We start from the raw sequence: 24,411 nt of genomic DNA on the forward strand, positions 1-24,411 counted from the left end.
ACAATACCACCCAAAATCATGATTTGTTCATCTTTATTTGTTACTTCTTCATTTTCATCCTCGAAGAACAATTTAACGATGCTAATCATCTTTATTTTTATTTACTTTTTTTCACAAAAAAACAATATTCTTCAATCTGACTTTATAAATATTTATGACAATGAATGATATTTCACTTTCAGTTTTTAATGTTGGCAATTTTGTTTTCAAAGACGAACTACGGAGTTCACCATTGGTAATACCACCAAACTGTTAATTCTCCAAAACATTTGACTTTGGGCGAATTTTCGATTCGCGAGTGATAATACGCCCGACATATCAGGTTGTTGACGATAGACGTAAGATGTTGACATAAAACGGCAGAGAAGATTTTGAAAGCGATGTTAAGTAATATGATTCCTTTATAGTTGGTGCTGTTTAAAAAGGTCATCCGTTTTCAGTTTCGGGCTTACAATACTGAGGTTCCTTTTATTGGGCATGATTTCGTCCGACCATATATTACAGATAAGTTGGTGCATGCTCCTAACCAAATTATCTCCAGCTTCTTTTAAAGTGCTCGGTTGGGCTTCCGTTGTTTATATTGAATGGATCATCCTGCCTGACAGCGGATTACGGTTAGTGGTCGCCGTTATAGGTGCAGTTATATTTAAACGATGTCAAAAGCAGTCTTAAGAAAACAACTAACGTTAGTAGCAATTATCGTAATTTGTTTTACGGGCACTGCGTCCTTGTCTTAAGTGTAAAGCGATTACTTAGATAAAAGCTCGTTTGCTACACTTTCCCAAAGCAATTTTTGCTTGGTTGTTTTCAACATTTCAGATGTACCCAATGTTTAAATAATGGAACATAGCTTGACTAGAGTTAAATCCAATGTTACTTTAATACCAATTTAGCTGAAATCTTTCAATACTAACGACTTTTGGAATCTTCTTTTACCCATCAGTTGAAATAGAATAACCAGTATCTTAAAGTTTGTATAAAAATAAAATACATTTTAACATAATAAGAATATATTTTCAAAGAAATAAATATTACTCTTCGTCGGTAATGCAAACATAGAAAAAAATAAACAAAATTATATTAGATTTAAAGTAACTCATCAACAAACGTAGCAGCAATTTCCTCGAAGTTCAACTCGTTATCTTCTTTTGGTTTTTCCCCTTCTTGCTGATTATTATTTGCTGTTGGATTGACTGGAACAGTTATTACTTCTAATATTTCTAATCTTGGCTTCTTAGGTGATGATGCCTCCTGATCCTCCTTAGTCTCCGTATTTTCTTCATCCTTTTTGGCACTTTCTAGAGGTGGCTTTTCAAGTACGTCAACTTCTTCGATATCATCATCATCGTCTTCATCTTCTTCTTCCACTCGTAAATTCATCTCAGGTGACTTTGGTATTTCGAGAATGTTCTCTTCAACTTTTTGCTCATTCTTTTTTTCTGGAATGAACTCCACCGAATCATTCGATGAATCCAAGTGAATCGATGGACGTCTGACTAAGCTTTCATCTAATGTCAAATCAACAGAAATTGTTAAAGGTTTTTTAGTTTCTGATGTTTTCGAATTTTCCAAGGCAACTACTGTGGTTATATTTTCCAAGTCTAACATCTCTTCGTCTTCGTCTTTTTCTATTTCTTCGTCCTCTTCATCTTCCTCGTCGCCTTCGTTTTCTTCGAATTCACAACCACCGCCTCCAAGCATTGGATCTTGAGTGAGTAATTTTTCTTTTCCGAATTTTTGGAATGCATTCTTTATTTCACGAACATCCGAAGGGAATATCAAACTCTCTTTCTGGGGATGGATTATTTTTTCGATGTTATTCAAGAGCATTGAACAAGTCTGGCGGACTTTGATATTTGAATCTTCGATTTGGGCATTTTGAAGAAGATTTATAGTCAATTGGGTGGGTGGTGGACAGAGATGATGGGGCGATAGGGTCAACGTATACAACACATTGTAGACTTCCTCACGGCATAGGTAATTATTGTACAAGTGTTCTTTTTTAAATGTCGCATTGGAAATCCCCAGGCAAATGCCAATAATCTTCAGTTGAGTTGACTAAAAAGAGGAAATACAAATTACTTAAGTTTGAGGATATACATTATATTTTTGTTGGTTTGGTTTTTACCTTCACGACAGTTGGTTTAAGGAAACATCCAGTTGACAGGAAGACACTTCGAAGGCATTGAAGAGCTTTTAGGCAGAGTTGTTGGTTTCCTTCATCGCTATAGAGCTGTTTTTTGGCCTGTGAGTCACTGGCATTAGAATGAGTTTGAACCAAATTTGATTGGTCATTTTGAGCCTTGTGCAATTGACGTCGAGCTTTTTTCGACATGTGTTTCTTCGCACCACTTATAACCTAAACAACAACAACAAACAAAATCTTTTATTCTAATTGTTTTACTAATAAATTAAAATTTGTTCAGTCACCTTGAGTGTGAAGGCATTTTCAAAGGGACTAATGTCAAACATTATTTCTTCGATAACATTATCGGCAATTATTTCGCATCTACTACCATGTTTCATTGTATTACACCAAAGATTCAGAGCTTTGTAAGCACAAGTCCTCAAGGATCTAAAAAGACGATTTAAGGTATTTTTGGAATGTTTTTCTTCGAGTAGAATGTAACCATTGCTACTTACATGTAAGGCTTTTTATGACCAGTTGACTTTTTAGATGATGTCCATTTGAGGGTATCGAGTATGATTTCTAAGATTGACGTATGGTACACAGCTAAATGTGATTTCAAACTAAAATATAGACATATTTTGATTATGAGGACTTTTTATTGATTTTAATAAATTTTTTAAATAGTTATGTCGTTGCGGTAAGAAAAATACCACTCCAAAAATATTTGTCTATGAATTTATTGTGAAATTTGTGCTAGCCTGCGGAATTGATATCATTTTTAAACTTGTACTTTGTTAATCAAGAGTATAACTTGATTTTGCGTCAGTATTTCACTACCAAAAGTTTTCCTTCTTATTTCTTTAAGAACTTGACATCTTCCGACAAAGTGTAAAACATCCTCCCTTTCCTTTAAATTGCACAATGAGCATATAATTGGTAAGTCATCTCTATGAGGTATAAAATTCAGCTGCATAACTTCACCACTCAGTTAAATCATCATTGAAATTTCGGCAATGCTATTTTCGTCCCTAAAATAATTCCTCTCTTCCAAATTGTGATATAGTTGACAGTAGAGCTGCCTGTATATAGATCCTGTGGCGTCATTCAATTATTTCTCTCGTTGTTTTATGTCTACTGCGGAAATGAGCTGGTATTAAGAAGCTTTTAAATCATCTTGGTTATTACACAAAAGGTTAAGTTGCATTCCACATTCTCTTGCCAAATGTATCCCATCACCACACACCAACTTGTTTTGGTTCGTATTACTATCTTCGGAAGCTTATTATTGCTCATCTTCATAACACTCAAGATGTAATCCACTTGCATTTTTAGGGTTCTTATGAACATAGGTGATAATCCTGATTCCAGCATAATAACATAGTTGGGTGTATTGGATGGCGGTCTAAAAGTTCGCCTAATATAGTATCAGAGAAGTTCCTCAACTGTTTGGTATTGTTTCGTTCCCCAAGTTTGTGCCGCGTAAAACATGACAGACTCAGATACCGCTTCAATTATCTTGAACTTGCTGCTATGTGCTATACTTTTGTTTAAACAACATCTTGTCCAAGTTGCACTAATTGCACCTTTAGCCTTAACTAGTTTCTGTCTTAGATGAATTTCCATGCTCATATTTTTCTTTAAGTGAACTCCAAGGTATTTGAATTCCGTGACAACTTCAATGACCTCTCCATTATAGACCCATTTTTCTTTCGCTGAACTGCGGCCTTTGGTTCAAATGGTAGACACGTGCATTCAAGAGGACACAAGCATCCACATGTTTTTCTCAAAACCCACCTCTGTCTATCAACTCCTACTCTCACCTCCCCGCGGTGAACATCGTGTGCTTAGTACCTTAACTGGAGATTGGCTTCTAACCCCACTGGAAAGTTGTTGCGGGCAGCAAACGAGAGGGAGGGGGAAGAGGTGTTTCTACTAAAGCACCTCTCCTTATCCAGATAGCAGCGGACGAATTCTCGAGATGTTCCAGTAAGGTTGAATTACTTAGTGAACACCTTATAGGGCTTCTTCGACATGTTCGGAGCCCAGGCCTGTAAGGAGCTGTTTATCCCCTTCTTTGGAGTTATACTAAGGATCTGGCCCTCCAGGTTGGAGGTTGTGCCGTCAAGGTGACTTCCTGGCCACGTAAAAAATACCTTTAGTTGCGAAGCTGCAACAAGCCTCGGATACGGACGGATTCACTGTGGACAACCCACGCAAACGAAATAAGGACAACGAACTTCGGATCTTGACGGTTAATGTTAGGTCCCTTAACAGACCACGTGCAGCCGAACAATTAGCGGAAGCCCTAAACTGCTGCAAGACAGATATTACCGCCATCCAAGAAGTGCGATGGGATGGACCGGGCAAACGCAAACTAAAAGACTGCGATATATACTACCGCGACTGATACCGAGAACAAAGACAGCGTCTATTTGGGTGTGTATTTGTTGTTGGAACTAGACTCAGTCAAAAAGTCTTGACTTTCAACAGTGTGAGCGAGCGCATCACGACAATCCGCATCAAGGCTGAATTCGCCAACATAAGCCTCATATGTGCGCATGCCCCAACAGAGGAGAAAGATGAAGACACCAAAGACATATTCTTCGAGGTATTGGACAAGACATATGAGCAGTGCCCTGGCCATGACATTAAAATTGTCTTAGAAAATTTTAATCCCAAGCAAGGAAGAGAAGACATCTTTGGTGAAACAATCGGTGGTGGAATCCGACAACGGATTCAGGCTGATCGATTTCGATGAGGGGCGAGAAGTTCTGGTAGCTAGTACGCAGTTAACACATCTCAATATCCACAAGAGGACATGGAAATCTCCTGATCAATAAACTTGCAACCAGATTGAACACATTGCGATCGACTCACGACACTTCTCCAGTATACAGGATGTCCGAAATTTCCGAGGGGCTAACATTGACTCGGACCACTACCTCGTTGTAGCCAAGGTACGGCTACGGATATCCCGTTCCCAGCCAAAATAAGGAAGTGCTGTGAGAAGATTCGACGTTAGACGGCTACAATTGCAAGAGACTGCCATGTCCTTTTCCGATCAAGTCTCTAATAACCTCTTAAGGAGTCCTATGCTGTCTGCATTAAGCATTTAAAACCAGTGGCAACATTGCCTTGCAGCCATCAGAGATGCCGCACACTCAGCGAAACAAGAGGCATACAAAACGGCACTGCACAGAAGGACCAGAGCTGCTCGCGAGCTCAACGAGCAGAAGAGGAGAGAGGAACAACGGAAAAAAAGAGAGTACGAGAAGCGCGCAATCGAGGAGATAGAGAGATGTTACAACAGGAATGAGGTTCTTAAATTTTACCAAAAGGTAAAAAAAACCTCCCAAGGGTACCAGCCCCGAACCGACGATCAGGGGAACATCGTAGTAGAACCGCAGTCGATGCTGAGAATATGGAAAGATACTTCTCCAAATTATATAACGGCGATGACGAACCGAATTCCGCTGTAAGGGAGATAGAACCACTCAACCTTGGCGACGCAGATCAACAATTCCGCCTACCCGACCTTGACGAAGTGAAGATAGCTATATCTAAACTTAATTCAAACAAAGCTGCTGCAGCGGACGGCTTCGCTGCCGCACTATTCAAAGCAGCAGACGATGACATGGTAGGGAGCATGCACCATCTGATCTGTAAAATATGGTCGAAAAAAATCATGCCCGATGAGTGGCATCTCAGCCAGTGTGCCCGATACATAATAAAAGGAGACCCTCTAAATTGCGCCAACTACAGAGGCATTAGTCTCCTTAACATTGCATATAAGATCCTTTCTGCCGTATTATGTAAACGTCTGAAGCCGTTCGTCAACAACTTGATAGCTCCTTATCAGTGTGGCTTCAGACCAGGAAAGTCCACTATCGACCAAATATTCACACTACGGCAGATCTTAGAAAAACCCCAGGAGCTTCAAATCGACACCCACCATCTCTTTATCGATTTTAAAGCCGCGTATGACAGCATCTATAGGGAAGAGCTCTACCGAGCAATGTCTAGTTTTGGCATCCCTGTCAAACTTATCCGTTTGTGCAGAATGACGATGGAGAATGCACGCTTGATGTCAAAAAAGGTTTTAGACAAGGCGATGCACTGTCATGCGACTTCTTCAACATCGTTCTGGAAAGAATTGTGCAAAACTCAACAATCAACACTAGAGGCACAATCTTCCAAAGGTCCATCCAATTACTCGGATACGCAGATGATGTTGACTTAATTGGAAGATCAAAGCGTGACGTCAGTGGAGCGTTTTTGAGCATTGCGACGGAAGCGAAGAAGATGGGTTTAGTGGTCAATGTTTCTTGTCTCACGCTTTTTTACCGTTATTTTAATGGTTTATGCTCTAGAGAAATAGCCAGCTGCATTCCTCCCTTTAAACAGTTCAACCGTAATACTCGCGCTTCTAGGAATGCTCATCAATTTACCCTCGAGCCCATCTTCGGTCGTACTGTCAAGTACAGATATTCGTTCTTTAGCCGTACTATGCGAATGTGGAATGCCTTGCCACACTCTGTCTTTCCAAGCTATTGCAATATTCAGGAATTCAAAACCAATGTGCACCGACATCTCCTTTCAACCCATCTCTCCCTTTCCTAGTGCTCACACTGTGTCTACATAATAAGGGTAATATAACACCTTGAATGTGCGCTTATTATAAAAAAACAAAAAAAAGACCAAGTATATGCTGTCATCAAAAAAGGACACTGAACGACAACGTCTTGTACAAAACGTCACCATGGACAGCTATAACTTTGAGGTAGTTAAGGACTTTGTCTACCTAGGCACCGCTATTAATGCGGACAACGACAACAGCGCTGAAATCAAACGAAGAATAACTCTTGCAAATCACTGCTTCTTTGGACTTAGAAGGCAATTCAGAAATAAAGTCCTCTCTCGAGCATCTACAATCACCATCTATAAGACACTCATCATCCCGGTTCTCATTTATGGCACTGAGGCCTGGACCCTGTCAAAGAAAGATGAGAGCGTCTTAGGATGTTTCGAGAGAATAATTCTTCGGTCGATGTTTGGTCCCGTACGCATAGATGGAGAATGGAGGAGAAGATTTAACGACGACCTGTACGGGCTGTACAGCGACACTGACCTAGTTAACAGAATTAAAGTCCAACGGTTTAAATGACTACGTCATGTAGAGCGAATTTACATCAACGCTCCAGCCCGGAAGGTCTTCGAATCCAATCTCGAGGGACGACGCAATAGAGGAAGACCGTAACTCAGATGAGGCACTCAGGTGGGTGAAGACCTCAACCAACTTGGCGTGCGAAACTGGAGACAGCTAGCTAGGGACCGAGCTGGTTGGAGACGCATGTTGGTTGAGGCCCAGGTCCGCCCTGGACTGTAGCGCCACCTTAAGTAAGTAAGTAAGTATCGATATTGGCAACCAAAACTGCATCTCCAAGTCAAGTAGACTGGATTGAACTTAAATGCGTTCTAAAATATCTAAAAGAAACATCAAATTTAAAATTAATTCTTAGTAAAGTTGACAAGACAGAACAAGACCTCATTGGATATGCTGATGCGAATTCGGCAGCAGACAGAATAAATCGAAAGTCAAACTCAGGATAAATATTCTTTATGAAGCATTTTGGCTGAGGCAACTTCTGAACGCTCTCAATCACTCTCAGACCCAACCCACACATATTTACGAAGATAACCAAAGCTTTCTCAAGCACATATGTCAAGAAAAACTAAGCAATAGATCGAAACATATCGACACTAAATTTTACTTTGTGAAGGACTATGTGGAGAAGAATATTGTAAGATGTCAATATTGCCGAACAAATGATTTGTTAGCAGATATGTTTACAAAACTACTATCAGCAACTCAACCGAAACCTTCGAAACTGCCAGAGGACTTCGACAAGGCGATGCTCTGTTATGAAGCTGCTTCAATATTGTTCTTGAGTGGTGCGAAACACCAACGTCAAAACCAATAGCACCATCTTTTTAAAATCCATACAATTACTTGGATATGCAGATGACTTCGGCGTTATTGGAATCAGTTAGTTAGAACCAGCAGTTACGGATGCCTTAGCAAGTCTGTAGCGAACAAAATGGGTCTTGTCATTAACGAGAACAAAACGAAGTATTTACTGCCATCGTGAACGTGACTATTGATAGATTCGATACAACTTCAAAGTGGTAAATGAATGTATCTATCTGGGTACTGCTGTTAACTCTGCAAATGACATCAGCTCAGAGATCCAACGCAGAATTACCCTTGCTTATCGCTTTTTCTTTGGCCTAAATGAGCAATTGAGGAATAAGAACGCGAAGTACCAAGGAGACGCTGTACAAAACCTTGATCATCTCAGTCTTATTGTATATTGCAGAAGAATGAACTCTTTTCCAGATGGATGAAGGATTTCTTGATATCTTCGAGATGAAGGTTGACAGGCAAAATATTATCTGAGACTTGACTTGCTCAAAAAACTACGTGTTCAACGATTAAGATGGTTAGGACATGTAGAGAATCGAAGCCCGTAAGGTATTTAATGGTAAACCTAAAGGAACCAGAAGCAGAGGCAGACCTCATTCCCGGTTTAGTAATCAAGTTGGAGACAACAAGCTAGAGATCGAAATAACAATCATAACCTAAAAAGTTAACCTTCAGAGGATCTGCGATTCTGTTCAGAGCCAATGTTAAAAGACAAATAACTACAAATTTCTCGAGGTAGACATATTTTGTCTTTAAGCTTACGTTAGGATCGCTGCCTCAAGAAGTTCCCATAAGTGTGTTTGCATCTTCGGCAACAAAGCCCCAATTGCTAAGTTATCCGATGTTTTATTCTTCTGCAACATAGGACATGTAACGCCTAGTCCTCGTGTAATGAGATTGAGAATTTTCTTCGGAGCTATAGCTTTCGGAACTGGATAAGGTTGACTGAAAAAAAAAATGATTATTCCATTGAACACCATGAATAACAAATATTGACTTACCGCAAAGCAGCAATAAGATACTTAACTAAATTTCTAAACCTAATGTAAATTTGCATTGCCCTCTTAACTGGTTCATCACTCAATTCTAAAGGTGCAATATTTAGTTGATCCTTCTCAATTGAGTCATCATATAATTCGGTACAGTTCGAGAAAGCCGAATCCATAAGGCTATGAAGACTTCCGAGAAGTTTCATTTGATAACTTTGCCAAGCAGCCTTGTGGCTGATCCCTTGAACTCCCCCGCCACGAACTTGTTGCAGTAGGTGAAGACATTTCCCACTCCACAATGTTAAAACTTCATCTGTGGAATCAGTGAATTTGAAAAGAAATTTCTCTATCGATCCACGTGATGGACCACTGGGGCCTGGATGCAGACGCAAACAAGTTTCGACGCACTCCAAAGCCGACTGATAGGCACATGGAACAACGGTGCTCAGGGAATCGTAAATTTTATTTAGGAAATTACTTATAAACGCCTTGGATAAGTCGGGAATGTCTACACTTTTTGTTGCAAGGTTTTCTATGAGAAAAACAAATAACAAGTGTCTTAAACAACAAAAAAAAAATGTACTTACTAAGTACACCATAGACCAGTTCTCCAACAGTTTCTGATTCTTTAGAATTGCACGCTTTCAGAGCTAGAGTCATCCACAAAACACCCTTTTGCTCCAATGCATCAACTGGACACTGGTCAAGATAGCATTGCAGAAGGATTAAGCCTTCTCGACGTGTCGCTGGCTTACTTAACACTGAGGTGATGTGTTGGACAATAGGATCGCTTCCAGTGGTTCCCTGTAATTACAAATTGTATGTTTATCTACCGATCCATAGGGGTGGATGGATGAAGACGATTGATAAGAACTTACCTTTAAGCGAAAACTTTGATGTTCGTTGAGTGCATTGAGATAGGTATCAAGGCTGTCACCTTCAGTTGTGGCAATGCCTTGAAAAATTCCCAAAATTCCATCCATTTAATGAATTTTCTGTTTATTTTATTTTTTTCCTTGCGGCAATAATTTAAAGAGTTTAAATTTTGTGTTTCTTTTTCTTTGAATTTGTTTGCTGACTGACAGTTCGATAACATGTGCTCATGTAACGTAACGTAACGTAATATTTGACTCGCAAGTACCAAAGTCATCTAGTACTGTTTTGTTGATTTCGAAGAATTTTATTCGATCGGTATTTTCGAAAGTTAAAACAAAACTTGGACTTTTTTCGAAAGTCGATTGGAGCTATCATTGAAAATGTCTGTCACTGAAACATACCCGTGGAATGATAGTTGGTGCGTTGGACTGTCATGCCAGAGGTCTTGGGTTCAATACTAATTAAAAATATAATTTTTGTCATGAAGAGTGCGTTCTCAAATCAGCCCTTCGGATTCGGCTTAAAAATGTAGGTCCCCTCCATTTGTAACAACAGTACTCGCACACAGGAATGGTTGAGAGTTGTAAATCACTAGGCCCTAGTTCTCAATGGACTGTTGCGCCACCAAATTTATTTTGAAACACACTTTTCTGATCGGAATAACGCATTTCCTGATTAGAATAAATCATTTGAGGTTAGAGTTGTTCACTGAATGTAAAACTGACAGGTGGACAAATAAAGAAACAATGTTGTTTCAAAATATGAAATTTAAAATCTGCCGTTCATTGGTTTTCATCTTTGAAACCATCATTCAAATTTTTTGACAGGTCGTCTGGAGAAATTGAAAAACAACTTAGTGGAACGATTCGTTTCACTTTTGGACATACTTCGGGAAAAGTCAAGGTATGAATTTTGGGAAGAAATGTACTTTGAATATGATCCTACTAAAGCTTTTTATTTATTTAACTCAATTTTAGATAAACACATCAAAGATTCACACAAAAAAATGTTAAAAGTTTGAATGACACCTCATTTATTAAAATTAATAGATAAGAAGAAAAAACTTGCTATCAAAATGTAGTAAGCATCCACAAAATATAGGCTTAAAAATTATTATAAAAAACTATGCAAACACACTAAAAAAATGGTAGATACTTACTTACTTAAGGTGGCGCTACAGTCCTGTGTGAACTAGGGCCTCACCCAACAAACTTCTCCATCTAGCTCGGTCCCTAGCTAGATGTCTCCAGTTTCGCGCTCCAAGTTGGGTGAGGTCACCTTCCACTTGTGCGCGCCACCTGATCCGCGGTCTTCCTCTACTGCGCTGTCCTGTGGGTGCGGATTCGAAGACTTTCCGGGCCGGAGCATTGGTTTCCATGCGCTCTACGTGACGCAGCCATCTTAGTCGTTGGACTTTTACTCTTCTTGCTAAGTCTACGTCGCTGTACAGCCCGTACAGCTCGTCGTTCCATCTTCTCCTCCACTCCCCTTCGATGCATACGGGACCGTAGATCACACGAAGAACTTTTCTCTCGAAGCGACCCAAGGTGCTTTCATCCGGTTTTGTCATGGTCCATGCTTCTGCACCGTATAGCAGGACGGGGATGATAAGGGTCTTATATAGCAACACTTTGGTCCCTCGAGAGAGGACTTTACCACTCAATTGCTTTCTTAGTCCAAAGAAACAGCGGTTAGCAAGAGTTATTCTGCGTTTGATCTCAGCGCTGGTGTTGTTTTCTGCGTTTACAGCGGAGCCTAGGTAGACGAAGTCCTTGACTACCTCAAAGTTACGTCTGTCGATTGTGACTTTTTGACCAAAACGTCGGTGTTATATGTCCTTTCTAGAAGACAGCATGTACTTTGTTTTGCCCTCATTAACCGTTAAACCCATTTTTGCCGCCTCCGCCTCAATACTCACAAAAGCCCCATTGACATCACGCTGAGTTCTTCCGATTATGTCAATGTCATCAGCATAAGGTAGTAATTGGACAGACTTTTGAAAGATAGTGCCTCTAGTGTTGACGTGTGAGCTCTGCACAATTCTTTCAAGCACGATATTAAAAAAACCGCATGACAGCGCATCACCTTGTCTTAAACCTTTTTTGACATCAAAAGGTTCTGTTAAGTTGTTTCCAACCTGTATGGAGCAGCGTGAATTCTCCATGGTCATCCTGCACAAACGGACGAGTTTGGCAGGGATGACAAAACTAGACATGGCTCTATACAGCTCGTCCCTGTAGATGCTGTCATATGCGGCCTTGAAATCGATGAAAAGATGGTGGGTGTCGATTTGGTGCTCTTAAGTTTTTTCCAGGATCTGCCGTAATGTGAATATTTGATCAACTGTGGACTTTCCTGGTCTAAAACCACACTGATAAGGACCTATCAGGTTGTTGACGATGGGCTTTAGACGTTCACATATTACGGCAGAGAAGATTTTATAGGCGATGTTAAGTAGACTGATTCCTCTATAGTTAATGCAGTTTAGAGTGTCTCCTTTTTTCAGGATCGGGCAAACAATACTGAGGTTCCATTCATCGGGCTTGTTTTCTTCCGACCATATCTTACAGATAAGTTGGTGCAAGCTCCTAACCAACTTATCTGCAGCTGCTTTAAAGAGCTCGGCATTCAAGCCATCTGCTCCAGCGGCTTTATTAGACTTCAACTTAGATATGGCAATCTTTACTTCGTCTAAGTCGGGAGGACGGGATTGTTGGTTTTCGTCGTCTATATTGAATGGATCATCCTGCCTGACAGCGGAATTCAGTTCTTCATCGCCGTTATACAGTCTGCAAAAGTGGTCCTTCCATATCCTCAGCATTGACTGCGGTTCCACTATGATGTTTCCACTTTCGTCTTTGCAGCCTTCGGTTCTAGATTTATGTACCTTTGAATTTCGTTTCACCTGTTCATAAAACTTTCGAACCTCATTCCTGCTTTTATACCTCTCAACATCTTCGACCGCACGCTTCTCATGCCCTCTCTTTTTCCTTCTGAAAAGTCGGCGTTCCTCTCGCCTCTTCTGCTCATAGAGCTCACGAGCAGCTCTCGTCCTTTTATGCAGCGCCGCTTTGCGTGCCTCTTGTTTGGCTGCATTTGCCTGCCGACATTCCTCATCAAACCAGGGGTTCCTTGTTGGTGGCTGTTTGAAACCCAGCACATCAGAGGCGGCTTCTCTGATAGCATCTTGGCAATGTTGCCACTGGTTTTCGATACATTGTGTTGGCGGCAGAGAACTTCGAGAGAGGTTACTTGTCACTCGGTCGGAAAAGGATTTGGCGATCTCTGGCGATTGTAGCCGTTCGACGTTGTATCTTCTCCCAGCACCTCCCTGTTTTGCCTTGGGTCTGGAAATCCGAAGTGCTACCCTGGCTACAACGAGGTAGTGGTCCAAGTCGATGTTAGCTCCTCGGAAAGTTCGTACATCCATAATGCTGGAAGCGTGTCTGGCGTCGATGGCAATATGGTCAATCTGGTTGACGGTAGATTGGTCTGGAGAAGTCCAAGTTCCTTTGTGGATGTTGAGGTGTGGAAAACGCGTACTGGCTACCATGACGTTTCGGCCCGCAGCAAAATCTATGAGCCTTAATTCGTTGTCGGAAGTATTGTCGTGCAGGCTGTTCTTCCCGATTATTCCACCAAAGATGTCTTCCCTTCCTAGCTTGGCATTTAAATCGCCCAGGACTATTTTAATATCGTAGCTAATCTTATTTGGTAGGCAGAGAGAAAAAGGTTCGTCTACATAGAGTTTTTAGTACATCGGTTTTTATAAAGAATGGAGTTTCACAGGGATCTGTTCTTGGACCATTATTATTTCTTATTTATATAAACTCCCTATTTCAACAAAGGTTTAACGGTAACCAAATAGCTTTTGTTGATGATATCGCTTTCACTTACACCTTCCGAATGTATATTTAGGATGAATGAGGACCTTCAAATGCTCGGAATCTGGTTTGCAGCTCACAAACTAATAATGAGTGAAAAAACTAAAATGACGCATTTTGAGACATCAGGATAAACTTTTGATGACTACGAAGTTTCCTATCATTCATACGATTGTAAAAAAAAATAGTTTACCGCTACATATTTGTGGAAGAAACAATTTCCAAAAAATTCCAGGAGTTCAAAAGCAAAAATACATCTGCTAGAGACAAACTCAGAAATACAGTAAATACCGATTTACGAGTAACTGCTGAAAACATATTAAGAAGGAACCGCCTAAAAAGGCTGTTCAAAGTAAAAGCGATGAAAATAAAGCCTATTCTCAGATTGTTAAAAATGTGCGGAAGAATGAAGAGACTTCCTTAAAAGAAATGCTACAACTTATTCTTAAAAGAATTGATAAACAGGATTTGAATATCAAACAGCAAAGCGAAAAAGTCGCTCTTAAAAAACAATACAGAACACTTAAAATCGCTACATGGAATGCAAACGGTCTTATACAACATTCATCCGAATTAAAAATCTTTTTAGATCTAGAAGATATCGATATTTGCCTGGTGTCCGAAACTCATTTCTCCAATGGGCAAAGTCTAGAAAATGTAATAGAAAACTATTCATGTTACCACGCTTCACATCCAGCTGACAAGGCAAGAGGTGGTGGATCCGCGATTGTTATAAAAGAAAGCTTAAAACATTATGAAGTAACCAAGTTTACTAGTGAAAATTTGCAAGTAACAACTATTAGAATTGGTATGAAACAGAAAGAGTTTAGGATAGCAGCTATATACTGCCCACTGAGGCGCTCCCCGATAGAAGATGACTATGCAGATCTATTTGATCTTCTAGGCATAACTTTCTTGTTGGCGGAGACTTCAATGCGAAACACACCCATGGGGGTTCAAGACTTATATCAACAAAAGGCAAAACACTTTTCCAAGCAGGCCGTAAATACAATTGCAAATTCTATTCCTCCAGGTCGCCAACTTACTGACCTTCCGATACTAACAAAATACCAGACCTTATTGAATTTTTCGTAGCTATAGGAATCAAACGAAATCACATTAGTGTCGAAGGTAATTATGACCTGTCATCAGATCAATCTCCAGTGATTCTATCACTAAGTGAATCGGAAGTACTAGAAAAAAGTAATCCAAAGCTTGTAAATAAGAAAACAAACTGGAATGATTTTAGAGAATGGCTTTTAAGTTTTATAAATTTAAGATCTCCCATACAATCGAGGAAATTGACCATGAAGTTTAACAATTTATTGCTGATGTGCAACAGGCCGCTGAACAAAGTACTCCAACATTTTCTAATAGAAGACAAAATGAAATAAAATATCCTTTAGAGACAAGAGAGTTGATAATAGAGAAAAGAAAAGCTCGAAGAAAATAGCAAAATAGTAGATTTCCAGATGATAAAACAACGTTTAACCGCATAAGCAACAATCTTAAAAAACAAATTTGACAAATTCAAAAATGATTCACTCAGTACATTCTTAAGGAATTTAACGACTGATGCTTCAACCGATTTTTCGCTATGGAAAGCAGCCAAGCACCTGAAAAAACCGAAGTTACAAAACTCGCCCTTGAAATCTCAAGATGGGAAATGGACCAGTAACCCGAAAGAAAAAGCTAACCTATTCGCTGAACATCTTGCGAATGTTTTTAAGCCATACTCATAAAACTGAAAATAGTATACAGTTTGTTGATAAGAAAGATGAAAGTGAAATACCAATTGTAAGACTTAAAGAAATAAAAAGTATGTGTTTACGTCAACTACCAAATAAAAAATCACCAGGTTACGATCTAATTACTGCTCAGGTTATGAAAAAAATGCCATTGAAAGCCTTCATAAAACTTCAATATATAGTAAATGCATGCCTTAGGCACCGGTATGTCCCACACCATTGGAAAATTGCTGAAGTAATTGTCATACCAAAGCCAGGTAAACCACCTACAGAAGTGACGGCTTACAGACCAATATCTCTTATACCAATTATGGCAAAAGTTTTTGAAAAACTGCTTGTGAAGAGACTTAGCAAAATCATAGAAAAGTTTTTGAAAAACTGCTTCTGAAGAGATTTAGCAAAATCATAGACGAAAGAAGGTTAATCCCAAACCTTCAGTTTGGGTTAAGAAATTAACATAAAACGATAGACCAAGTTCATAGAATAGTAATAGAAAAAAGATTAGAAGAAAAACAAGTGTGTTCAGCTATTTTCTTAGATGTTGCTCAAGCTTTTGACAAGGTTTGGCATGAGAGACTTGAGTACAAACTGCAAAGGGATTTTCCCAGGCAGTACTTTGAAATATTAAAATCGTACATCTCAGACCGATTGTTTAAAGTAAGGTACGATCAAGAATACTCGGAATTGAAGAAAATAGAAGCCGGTGTACCACAAGGAAGTGTCCTAGGTCCTACTCTGTATTTAATATACACAAGGGATATTCCAGTTGGTAATCACACCATAATGGCTACTTCTGCAGATGATACCGAAATTTTGGTACACGATAAATGTGTCTCTAAGGCAGCAGTAAAAAAAAATGCCGCGCCGTCGACACAGTGAGAGCTTGGGCTGAAAAATGGCGGATAAAACTCAACGAAACAAAATCTTCACATATAAACTTTACAAATAAAAAGATAAACAATATTCCAATATTCATTAATAATCAAGCTGTACCTTACGCCAATACGGCCAAACACCTTGGAATGACTTTGGATGCAAAGCTTAAGTGGAAAGAGCACACCAAAAAGAAAAGAGAAGAACTAAACTTGAAATATAGAAAAATGTACTGGTTACTTGGTAACAACTCTGATTTATCAATCCAAAACAAAATAATGCTGTATAATCAAGTACTAAAGCCTGTTTGGACCTATGGAATCCAATTATGGGGCTGTACAAAGAAAACAAACACCGAAATCATCCAAAAATTCCATAACAAAGTCCTTCGTGGAATTGTTAATGCACCTTGGTACATACGAAATACCGATCTACATCATGACTTACAAATAGAAATGGTTACAGAAGTTGTTAAAAATACGCTGTATCGCATAACCAGAGACTGCAAACTCATACTAATTCTGAAATGGAGTCCGTCTTGAATATAAGAAACCATGTTCGGAGATTAAGAAGAACGAAGCCTCATGAGATAATGGGCTGAAAAAACATGGGAAAGCATTGAAAGTTTAAACTTCCCCCAAAGTGATTGTAGAAAGCTAAGAAAGAAAAATCTGAAGTCGATCATTCAAGATTGGTCCTGATGAAGTGGTGGTTAAGAGTCCCACGCTACTTCGTGTCGAATACTGCCAAGTGTCTTTTGAAGATTTCTTCGTGTCAAAAAAAAAATTAAATGTTTAGGGGAACACATACACAAGGCTTCTGATATAATTGCACCAATCCTTGAGGCAATTTCTAAAAGCTGTCTTTACCTGGTCCATGTTCCCTCGGCATGGAGAAAAGTTAAAGTTGTTTTTATACCTAAAGCAGGTAAATGCTCAGAAGTCAATCCTAAAGATCTACGACCTATAAGTCCCTGGAAAGATTGATTGATATCCATTTAGGGGCACGTATCGATACAAGACTTCTGTCTTCGTCTCAACATGCCTACTGTAAGGGTAAATCGGTGGAAACAGCGTTACACACTATAGTACGCACCATCGAATATTCCCTCCATCATAAAGAGTTCACTATGGTTGCTTTCCTTGACATCGAAGGTGCCTTTAACAATGTGAAAGGGACACCGAAAGGTAGTGTTCTATCCCCTCTCCTCTAGAACCTAGTAGTGAATGAAATCGTAACTAGTCTGGCTGCGGAGGGTTTCAGAGTGATAGCCTATGCGGACGACGTTGCTATAGCAGTTTCAGGAAAGCATCTTCATATCTTAAAAGAACTCTTACAAAATGCCTTGGACTAATACTTTGGGCTGATCGGTGTGGACTGGGTGTTAACCCACACAAAACCGATCTGGTCTTATTTTCGAAGAGATACAAAATTCCATTTGTCAACCCTCCTTACATCAAAGGAATCCAATTAAAATTCTCAGACGAGGCTAAATACCTAGGTCTTGTCTTAGACAAAAAACTAAATTGGAAACGTAACGTACAGGAAAGAGTAAAAAAAGCTTCTGTAGCTCTCTTTTCTTGTAAAAAAGCTATTGGTAATAAATCTGGTTTACAACCCAGAATCACGCATTGGCTATACACATCGATAATCTGACCGATTTTAACGTACGGTGTGGCAGTATGGTGGACTGCTTTAGAGAAAGGTATAAACAGGGATAAGTTAAATAAAGTCCAACGTTCAGCCTGCCTATGTATAAGCGGATCGCTTCGCACGACCCCGTCTGCTGTACTGGACACCTTGCTCTACCTTACACCTCTTGACATTTTTAGCAAACAAATAGCTGCAAGCTCTGCTATTCGCCTCAATGCTTCGTCTCAGTGGACTAACAACAACATTGGCCACTCCGTAATTCTAAGGTACTTAGAATCAATTCTAAAGCACACAGACTACACCATCCCTCAACTACAATTCGACAGAAACTTCCAGATTTCTATACCTACCAGATCTTTTTGGGAGGACAAGACATTCTTGGAGGATGAGTCAATCCATTTTTACACAGATGGGTCAAAAACCAAAGAAGGGGTTGGTGGAGGTGTGTACTCTGAACGACTGAAATTAAGTCTCTCATTCCGCCTTCCCAATCATTGTAGCGTGTTCCAGGCGGAATTTTTAGTGATTAAAGAAGTCTTGTCTTGGCTCAAAGAAAACGTGATATCAACATCTGATATCCGTATTTTCTCTGACAGCCAGGCTGCTATCAAATTTCTGGACTCTGTTTCTACAAACTCTATAACAGTGCATAACTGTCGATCATCTCTAATGGAGATGGCACAACAGTTTAATATTTACCCTTGCTGGGTGCCGGGCCATAGAGACATTCCAGGTAACTGTAAGGCAGATGAACTCGCCAGGAACGGTAAAGTGCAGCCCATCCTACAACGTTTGGCACACACTGCCATACCAACGCTACTTGTAAAATGCTGCTAATGCAAGACGCTGTGGGGAGGGCAGGCACCAGGTGGAACAACATCACCACGTGTCAAGCCACAAAAAACATCTGGCCAACACTGGATATAAAACGTTCAAGGTGCTTGCTCTCTTTAAGCAGAACGCATATAAGCTCGATAATAGGTGTCATAACCGGACACTGTCTAATAGGAAAGCACGCCACGAGACTAGGCGTATTCTCAAATGACTTTTGCAGAAGCTGTATGGACGAGGAAGAGGAAGAAACGGTTCTTCATCTTCTCTGCACATGCCCTGCTCTAACTCGAAAACGCAAGAATTACCTAGTAAAATTCTTCTTTAACGATCTAAATCATATCGGTATAATCAGCTTCTCACGTTTCGTAAGGGACTGAAGCTGGTTCCATTGAGCTTAGGAGGAAGCCTCAAGATTCATGTGGTATCACAATGTCCATCTTGGACAGCCACTATAACCTAACCCTAACCTAACCTAATCTATAGATGTATGAGAACAAAAACAAATTTTTTTTTTTTTGCCCATGAAGAAGCAACATGCTCTATTAAAAAAAAAACACTTCAATTGCAAAAGTATTCCAAAAAGCGGACCTTATCATTTGGGATGAATGTACGATGAGTAATCAAGCTCATATTGAGGCTGTGAATAGAGTCCTTAAAGATTTAAGATCCTCGTCAAGACTTATGGGTGGAGTCACAATGGTTTTTTTTAGGGTTTTATACACAGATAATTTCAGTGATTCCCAGGGGGTACTCGAGCCGATATTATTAAAGCTTGCGTTAAGGCGTCTTCTATTTGGCGATTAGTACAAAAACTTCAACTTAAAATCAATATGAAAGTAGAGCTTACTAACAACACTGATACTTCTGAGTTCGCGTCTCTACTTCTAAGAATTGGTGATGGAAAACATACTTTCATAGGTCCAAATACAATTTAATTAAACGAAAGCTTCGGAAAAATTGTGTATAGCACAGAACAACTTATTCAGTATGTGTATGGAGACCTGAACGCGTTAGAATCAAGACTATTTTCTTGGTTTTGCGAAAGAGCTATCGTGTCACCAAAAAACTGTTCAGTGTATGAAATAAACAGATACGTGCTTCAGAATCTTAAAACGGAGTCGCATCAATACAATGCAATTGACACTGGGGTTGATGATAATGATAGTGTGCATTACTCTCATGCGTTTTTAAATTCATTCAACCCAACAGGCTTGCCGCTATATCAACTTAATTTTAATATTGGTACACCAATTATTCTAATAAGAAATATCAATCCTCCGAATCTGTGCAATGGCACACGATTCCAAATAAAAAAACAATGGGTAGGTTCAGAGTTCAGACATCATAAAAGACTTCATTTGCAGTGAAGTGCAAAGTACATTTTAACCAATCCAACTAGTTAGTTTTTCAAGTGTCATAGATCTAAACTCAAAATTTTACTTCACTAATCTTTACCTTCACTCCATAGTATAACAACTACCAAAAACAGTATTTCCTACAAAGCACTCCTCAGGCAAGCTACAAGTCCACCACGACTTGTATTTTGCATTGCAAAGAAATGTTAATTATTTCTCTTCCTATTCGAAAAAGAATCCTAGAATCCTTTTACAGAATACAATGGAATGGAATTGTGCAGAAAATAAATAAATCAAAGAATAATAAAGTTCAGCTTTTAGTTGAATACAAAACATGATCAACTGTCATTTTGACATAAGTAGACTGACTAGCTACGTTAGAAAGATTTTACTTGACTAACTTTCCAGTAAGTTTTCCATTAAAATTGCCTTAATTCAGATACTAGAAACGAAACTTGCCTTAATTTAAACTTCCTTATTTAGCTTAAACCTGCCCGATGACACTTGAACAATTTTACCAAAAATAGTTAATGTTACTTCAACTAAGAAAAAATTACTTAACTTTTTGGAATTTTCATTTTAAGCTGCCTCTACGCAGCGTTTATAAATACGAGTGTAAGTATTAATTCTATTTTTTTTTATTGATAACATTAATCAAACATTTTATTTTATTTTGTAACAATCGGGACATCACATATTTTCGACGAACGTTTGCTGCACAATAGGCTCCTTTGAAGAATTTGTTCAAGAATTAGTCGTTGTTGATGAAGACAAACAATTCTTCTTTGATGCAAATACACAAGCTTCATATTGATTCCATGTTCCGAAATCCTCTTGCAGATTTCTTGAAGTTTTGAAAGTTTTTAAGAACTTTTCTCACAACTCTATTTGTTTATTTCCATAACGAAATTATCCACAACCAAGCGGATTTTTTTTCAAATCCCGCAGCTGAAATATTTTGAACTTTTGAGGTAAGTTTTGTAAGTGATTTTTTTAGAAGTTCATTCGACATTCGATGTCCTTCTATTTCTTTTTCACAGAATTGACGTTCAGCGTTGCGTGTAGCCTCGTGGAGTTTTTGTAACTGAGTTGTTTCTTGATGATCCGGGTTGTACCACCAAAGTATCAAATGGTTTTTAGGAAGATCGACGTTTCTGTTGCGAATCTGTCCTCTGATCATCTGATGCTTTGGGTGTAGTCCTGAATGTTTTATCATCAGAAGAAGTTCTCGGTGTATTTTTATTGACTTGGACGGGATCTTTATGTAAGGCCTTTTTCTCTTTATTATTGAGTTTCAGAGATTTTCGGGAAATCGGTTTTTGTTTTCTTTTTTTGGTCGGATTTTATTTTTAGAAGTGTATTTTCATTTCAACTTTTTGGAATTTTAACTTTAAGCAACCTGTACGCAGCGTTTATAAATACGAGTGTAATTCTATTTTTTGTATTGATAATATTAATCAAACATTTTATTTTATTTTGAAATGCTTGGAATATCACAGACTTTCTCAGCACGTTTGCAACACATAAGCTCCTTTGAAGAATTTGTTGAAGTAGTTGTTGTTGTTGTTGTTGTTGTTGAAGACAGACAATTCGGTTTAAGCCTTAAGGCGGCTTCAGACATTCTTTGATGCAAATACACAAGCTCCTTGTATGATAAACAATGGATTCCATATTCCAAAATCCTCTTGCAGATTTCTTGAAGTTTTGAAAGTTTTTTGAAATTTTTCTCAGAACGCCATTTGCTTATTTCAATAACGAAATTATCCAAAACCAAGCGCATTTCTTTTTCAAATTCTGCAGCTGAACTATTTTTAACTTTTGAGGTAAGTTTTGTAAGTGATTTTTTTAGAAGTTCATTCGACATTCGATGTCCTTCTATTTCTTTTTCATAGAATTGACGTTCAGCGTTGCGTGTAGCCTCGTGGAGTTTTTGTAACTGTGTTAATTTTGTTGAACTTTTTTTGTCTCTTGATGATCCGAGTTGTGCCACCGAAGTATCAGATGGTTTTGAGGTAGATCGAAGTTTCTGTTGCGGATCTCTCCTCTGTTCAATTGATGCTTTGGAGGTAGATCGAAGTTTCTGTTGCGGATCTCTCCTCTGTTCATTTGATGCTTTGGAGGCAGATCGACGTTTCTGTTGCGAATCTGTCCTCTGTTCAATTGATGCTTTGGAGATGGATCGACGTTTCTGTTGCGAATCTGTCCTCTGTTCAATTGATGCTTTGGAGGTGGATCGACGTTTCTGTTGCGAATCTGTCCTCTGTTCATTTGATGCTTTGGAGGCAGATCGACGTACCCGTCGCGAATCTGTCCTCTGATCATCTGATGCTTTGGGTGTAGTCCTCAATGTTTTATCTTCAGAAGAAATTCCCTGATCATCTGATGCTTTGGGTGTATTCCTGAATGTTTTATCTTCAGAAGAAATTCCCTGATCATCTGATGCTTTGGGTGTAGTCTTGAATGTTTTATCTTTAGAAGAAATTCCCTGATCATCTGATGCTTTGGGTGTAGTCCTGACTGTTTTTTCATCAGAAGAAGTTGTCGGTGTATTTTTATTGACTTGGACGGGATCTTTATGTAAGGCCTTTTTCTCTTCATTATTGAGCTTCACAGTTTTTTGGGGAACCTGATCTTGTTCCTTTATTTGTTCGGATTTTATTTTTAGAATTGTATTTTCATTGTCTATGAGTTTCTGTTTTTGTGTGTTGATCGTTTCCTTGGCTTGGTCTAGATCCCTTACTAAGGCCATTTTATCCTCTGTCAAATTCTTATTCTTTATTTTCTCATCGTCTAATAACTTCTTAAGATTCTCTATTTCTTGTTTGCATTTATCTGAATAGTCAACAGCGTTCAGTACCGTCTTGAGGTTTTCATTCCGGTCCTGGACATTACTGATATCATTTACTAACTTTCCGACTTCCTTGAGGCTTGCTTCAGAGACAGTCAATAACTCCGTTGTTCTTTGGTCCAATTTTTTTATTTCTTCTTTTTGAGCTTTCACCTTATTCTCACATTCTTTCAGAGCATCATTCAAATCTTTGTTTTGTTTTTTTAGCTGTCGGTTTTCATCCTGTGCAGCAGTTAGTTCTGCCATTAAATCCTTCGTTGCTTCACCACTGAACTTCTCTGAGTCTGAGAGTTTTGACTTTTCCAGATCAAAATCACGTTGAAGATCATTCGACTTATTCTTTAAGATTTGAATTTCATTTGCATGCTCAGATCTTAATTTAGTTATAAATTCGTTAAGGCGAGCTACTTCAGCAAGACAATCTTCATCAGACTTTACTTCAATGTTAAGTTGCTCTAAGCTTTCTTTAACTGTTGCATTTGTCCTTTGCAGGTTTTCTAAAAGCTTTTGATTTTCCATCTCTTTTTCATTAAGTTTGGCAACCATTTCTTTTTCTTTCTCTTCGCTTTCGCGGCGAACTGTTTCTAAATTGGCTATACTCTGAGCCAATTCAGATTCTAGTTCTTGTCGCTGTTCGAGTTCTTTAGAAATCTGGTCAAGAGTTGCCCTTGTAGTAGCAGCCAATTCTTCTATGTTTTCAGTGTTTTGAGTCTGGCTGACGGAGTCGTGTACGCTGCGATTATCTGCATTTGAAACTTTTGATTGCAACCCTTCAATCACACCCTATAGCAAAAGAATTATAAATCGACTTTTAGTCATATTAATCCTTAAAAATCTTCCCTTAAATACAAATAAAGACAGGGATTATTATAAAAACTCATTTTATTTTAATACATCACAAACAAAGTACAAACTATACAAAATATTTATTTAAAATACTGAATTTGTGTTTGTTTTTACTTAAAAACGACATAAAATCATCTTGAAAATTAGGATCCAAATTAACTCGAAACCTCTATAAAAACAAAAATAGATACAATTAATTTTAAAATTGATATTTTGTTTTTAAATTTAAAGTAACGTATTAATTTTACTCACTAAAATAATTAGGAAAAGTTTTTCGCATTCGATTTTAAGTTGTGATAACCGCCTTGAATGAAACTATCAATTTTGTACTTTGTGAAAGTGAAATATTAAAATAATCTTTATTAGAAATTTGAAATCAAAAAACAATATT

General features: G+C 38.6%; 2 protein-coding genes across 2 annotated transcripts in view; both read right to left on the reverse strand.

The window, feature by feature from the left end:
* Positions 1-1,001: 1,001 nt before the first annotated feature.
* LOC129942039 (proline-, glutamic acid- and leucine-rich protein 1) lies at positions 1,002-10,411 on the reverse strand. The gene is made up of 8 exons (XM_056050834.1): positions 9,982-10,411; positions 9,691-9,907; positions 9,116-9,635; positions 8,877-9,059; positions 2,644-2,751; positions 2,431-2,575; positions 2,129-2,359; positions 1,002-2,058 (listed from the first exon to the last, which is right to left on the reverse strand). The coding sequence occupies exons 1-8, from the start codon at positions 10,084-10,086 to the stop codon at positions 1,087-1,089; spliced, it is 2,481 nt and encodes an 826-aa protein (XP_055906809.1). The 5' UTR covers positions 10,087-10,411; the 3' UTR covers positions 1,002-1,086.
* Positions 10,412-20,955: 10,544 nt separating this feature from the next.
* Positions 20,956-24,411, reverse strand: part of LOC129941934 (putative autophagy-related protein 11) — a 65,906-nt gene continuing 62,450 nt past the window's right edge. Inside the window, exon 4 of the mRNA XM_056050714.1 lies at positions 20,956-23,957. Coding sequence (XP_055906689.1) covers positions 21,798-23,957 — 2,160 coding nt within the window. The 3' untranslated portion in view covers positions 20,956-21,797. The remainder of the gene's footprint in view (positions 23,958-24,411) is intronic.

Source organism: Eupeodes corollae, chromosome 1 (assembly GCF_945859685.1).
Source record: "Eupeodes corollae chromosome 1, idEupCoro1.1, whole genome shotgun sequence".
Classification (NCBI taxonomy): Eukaryota; Metazoa; Arthropoda; class Insecta; order Diptera; family Syrphidae; genus Eupeodes; species Eupeodes corollae.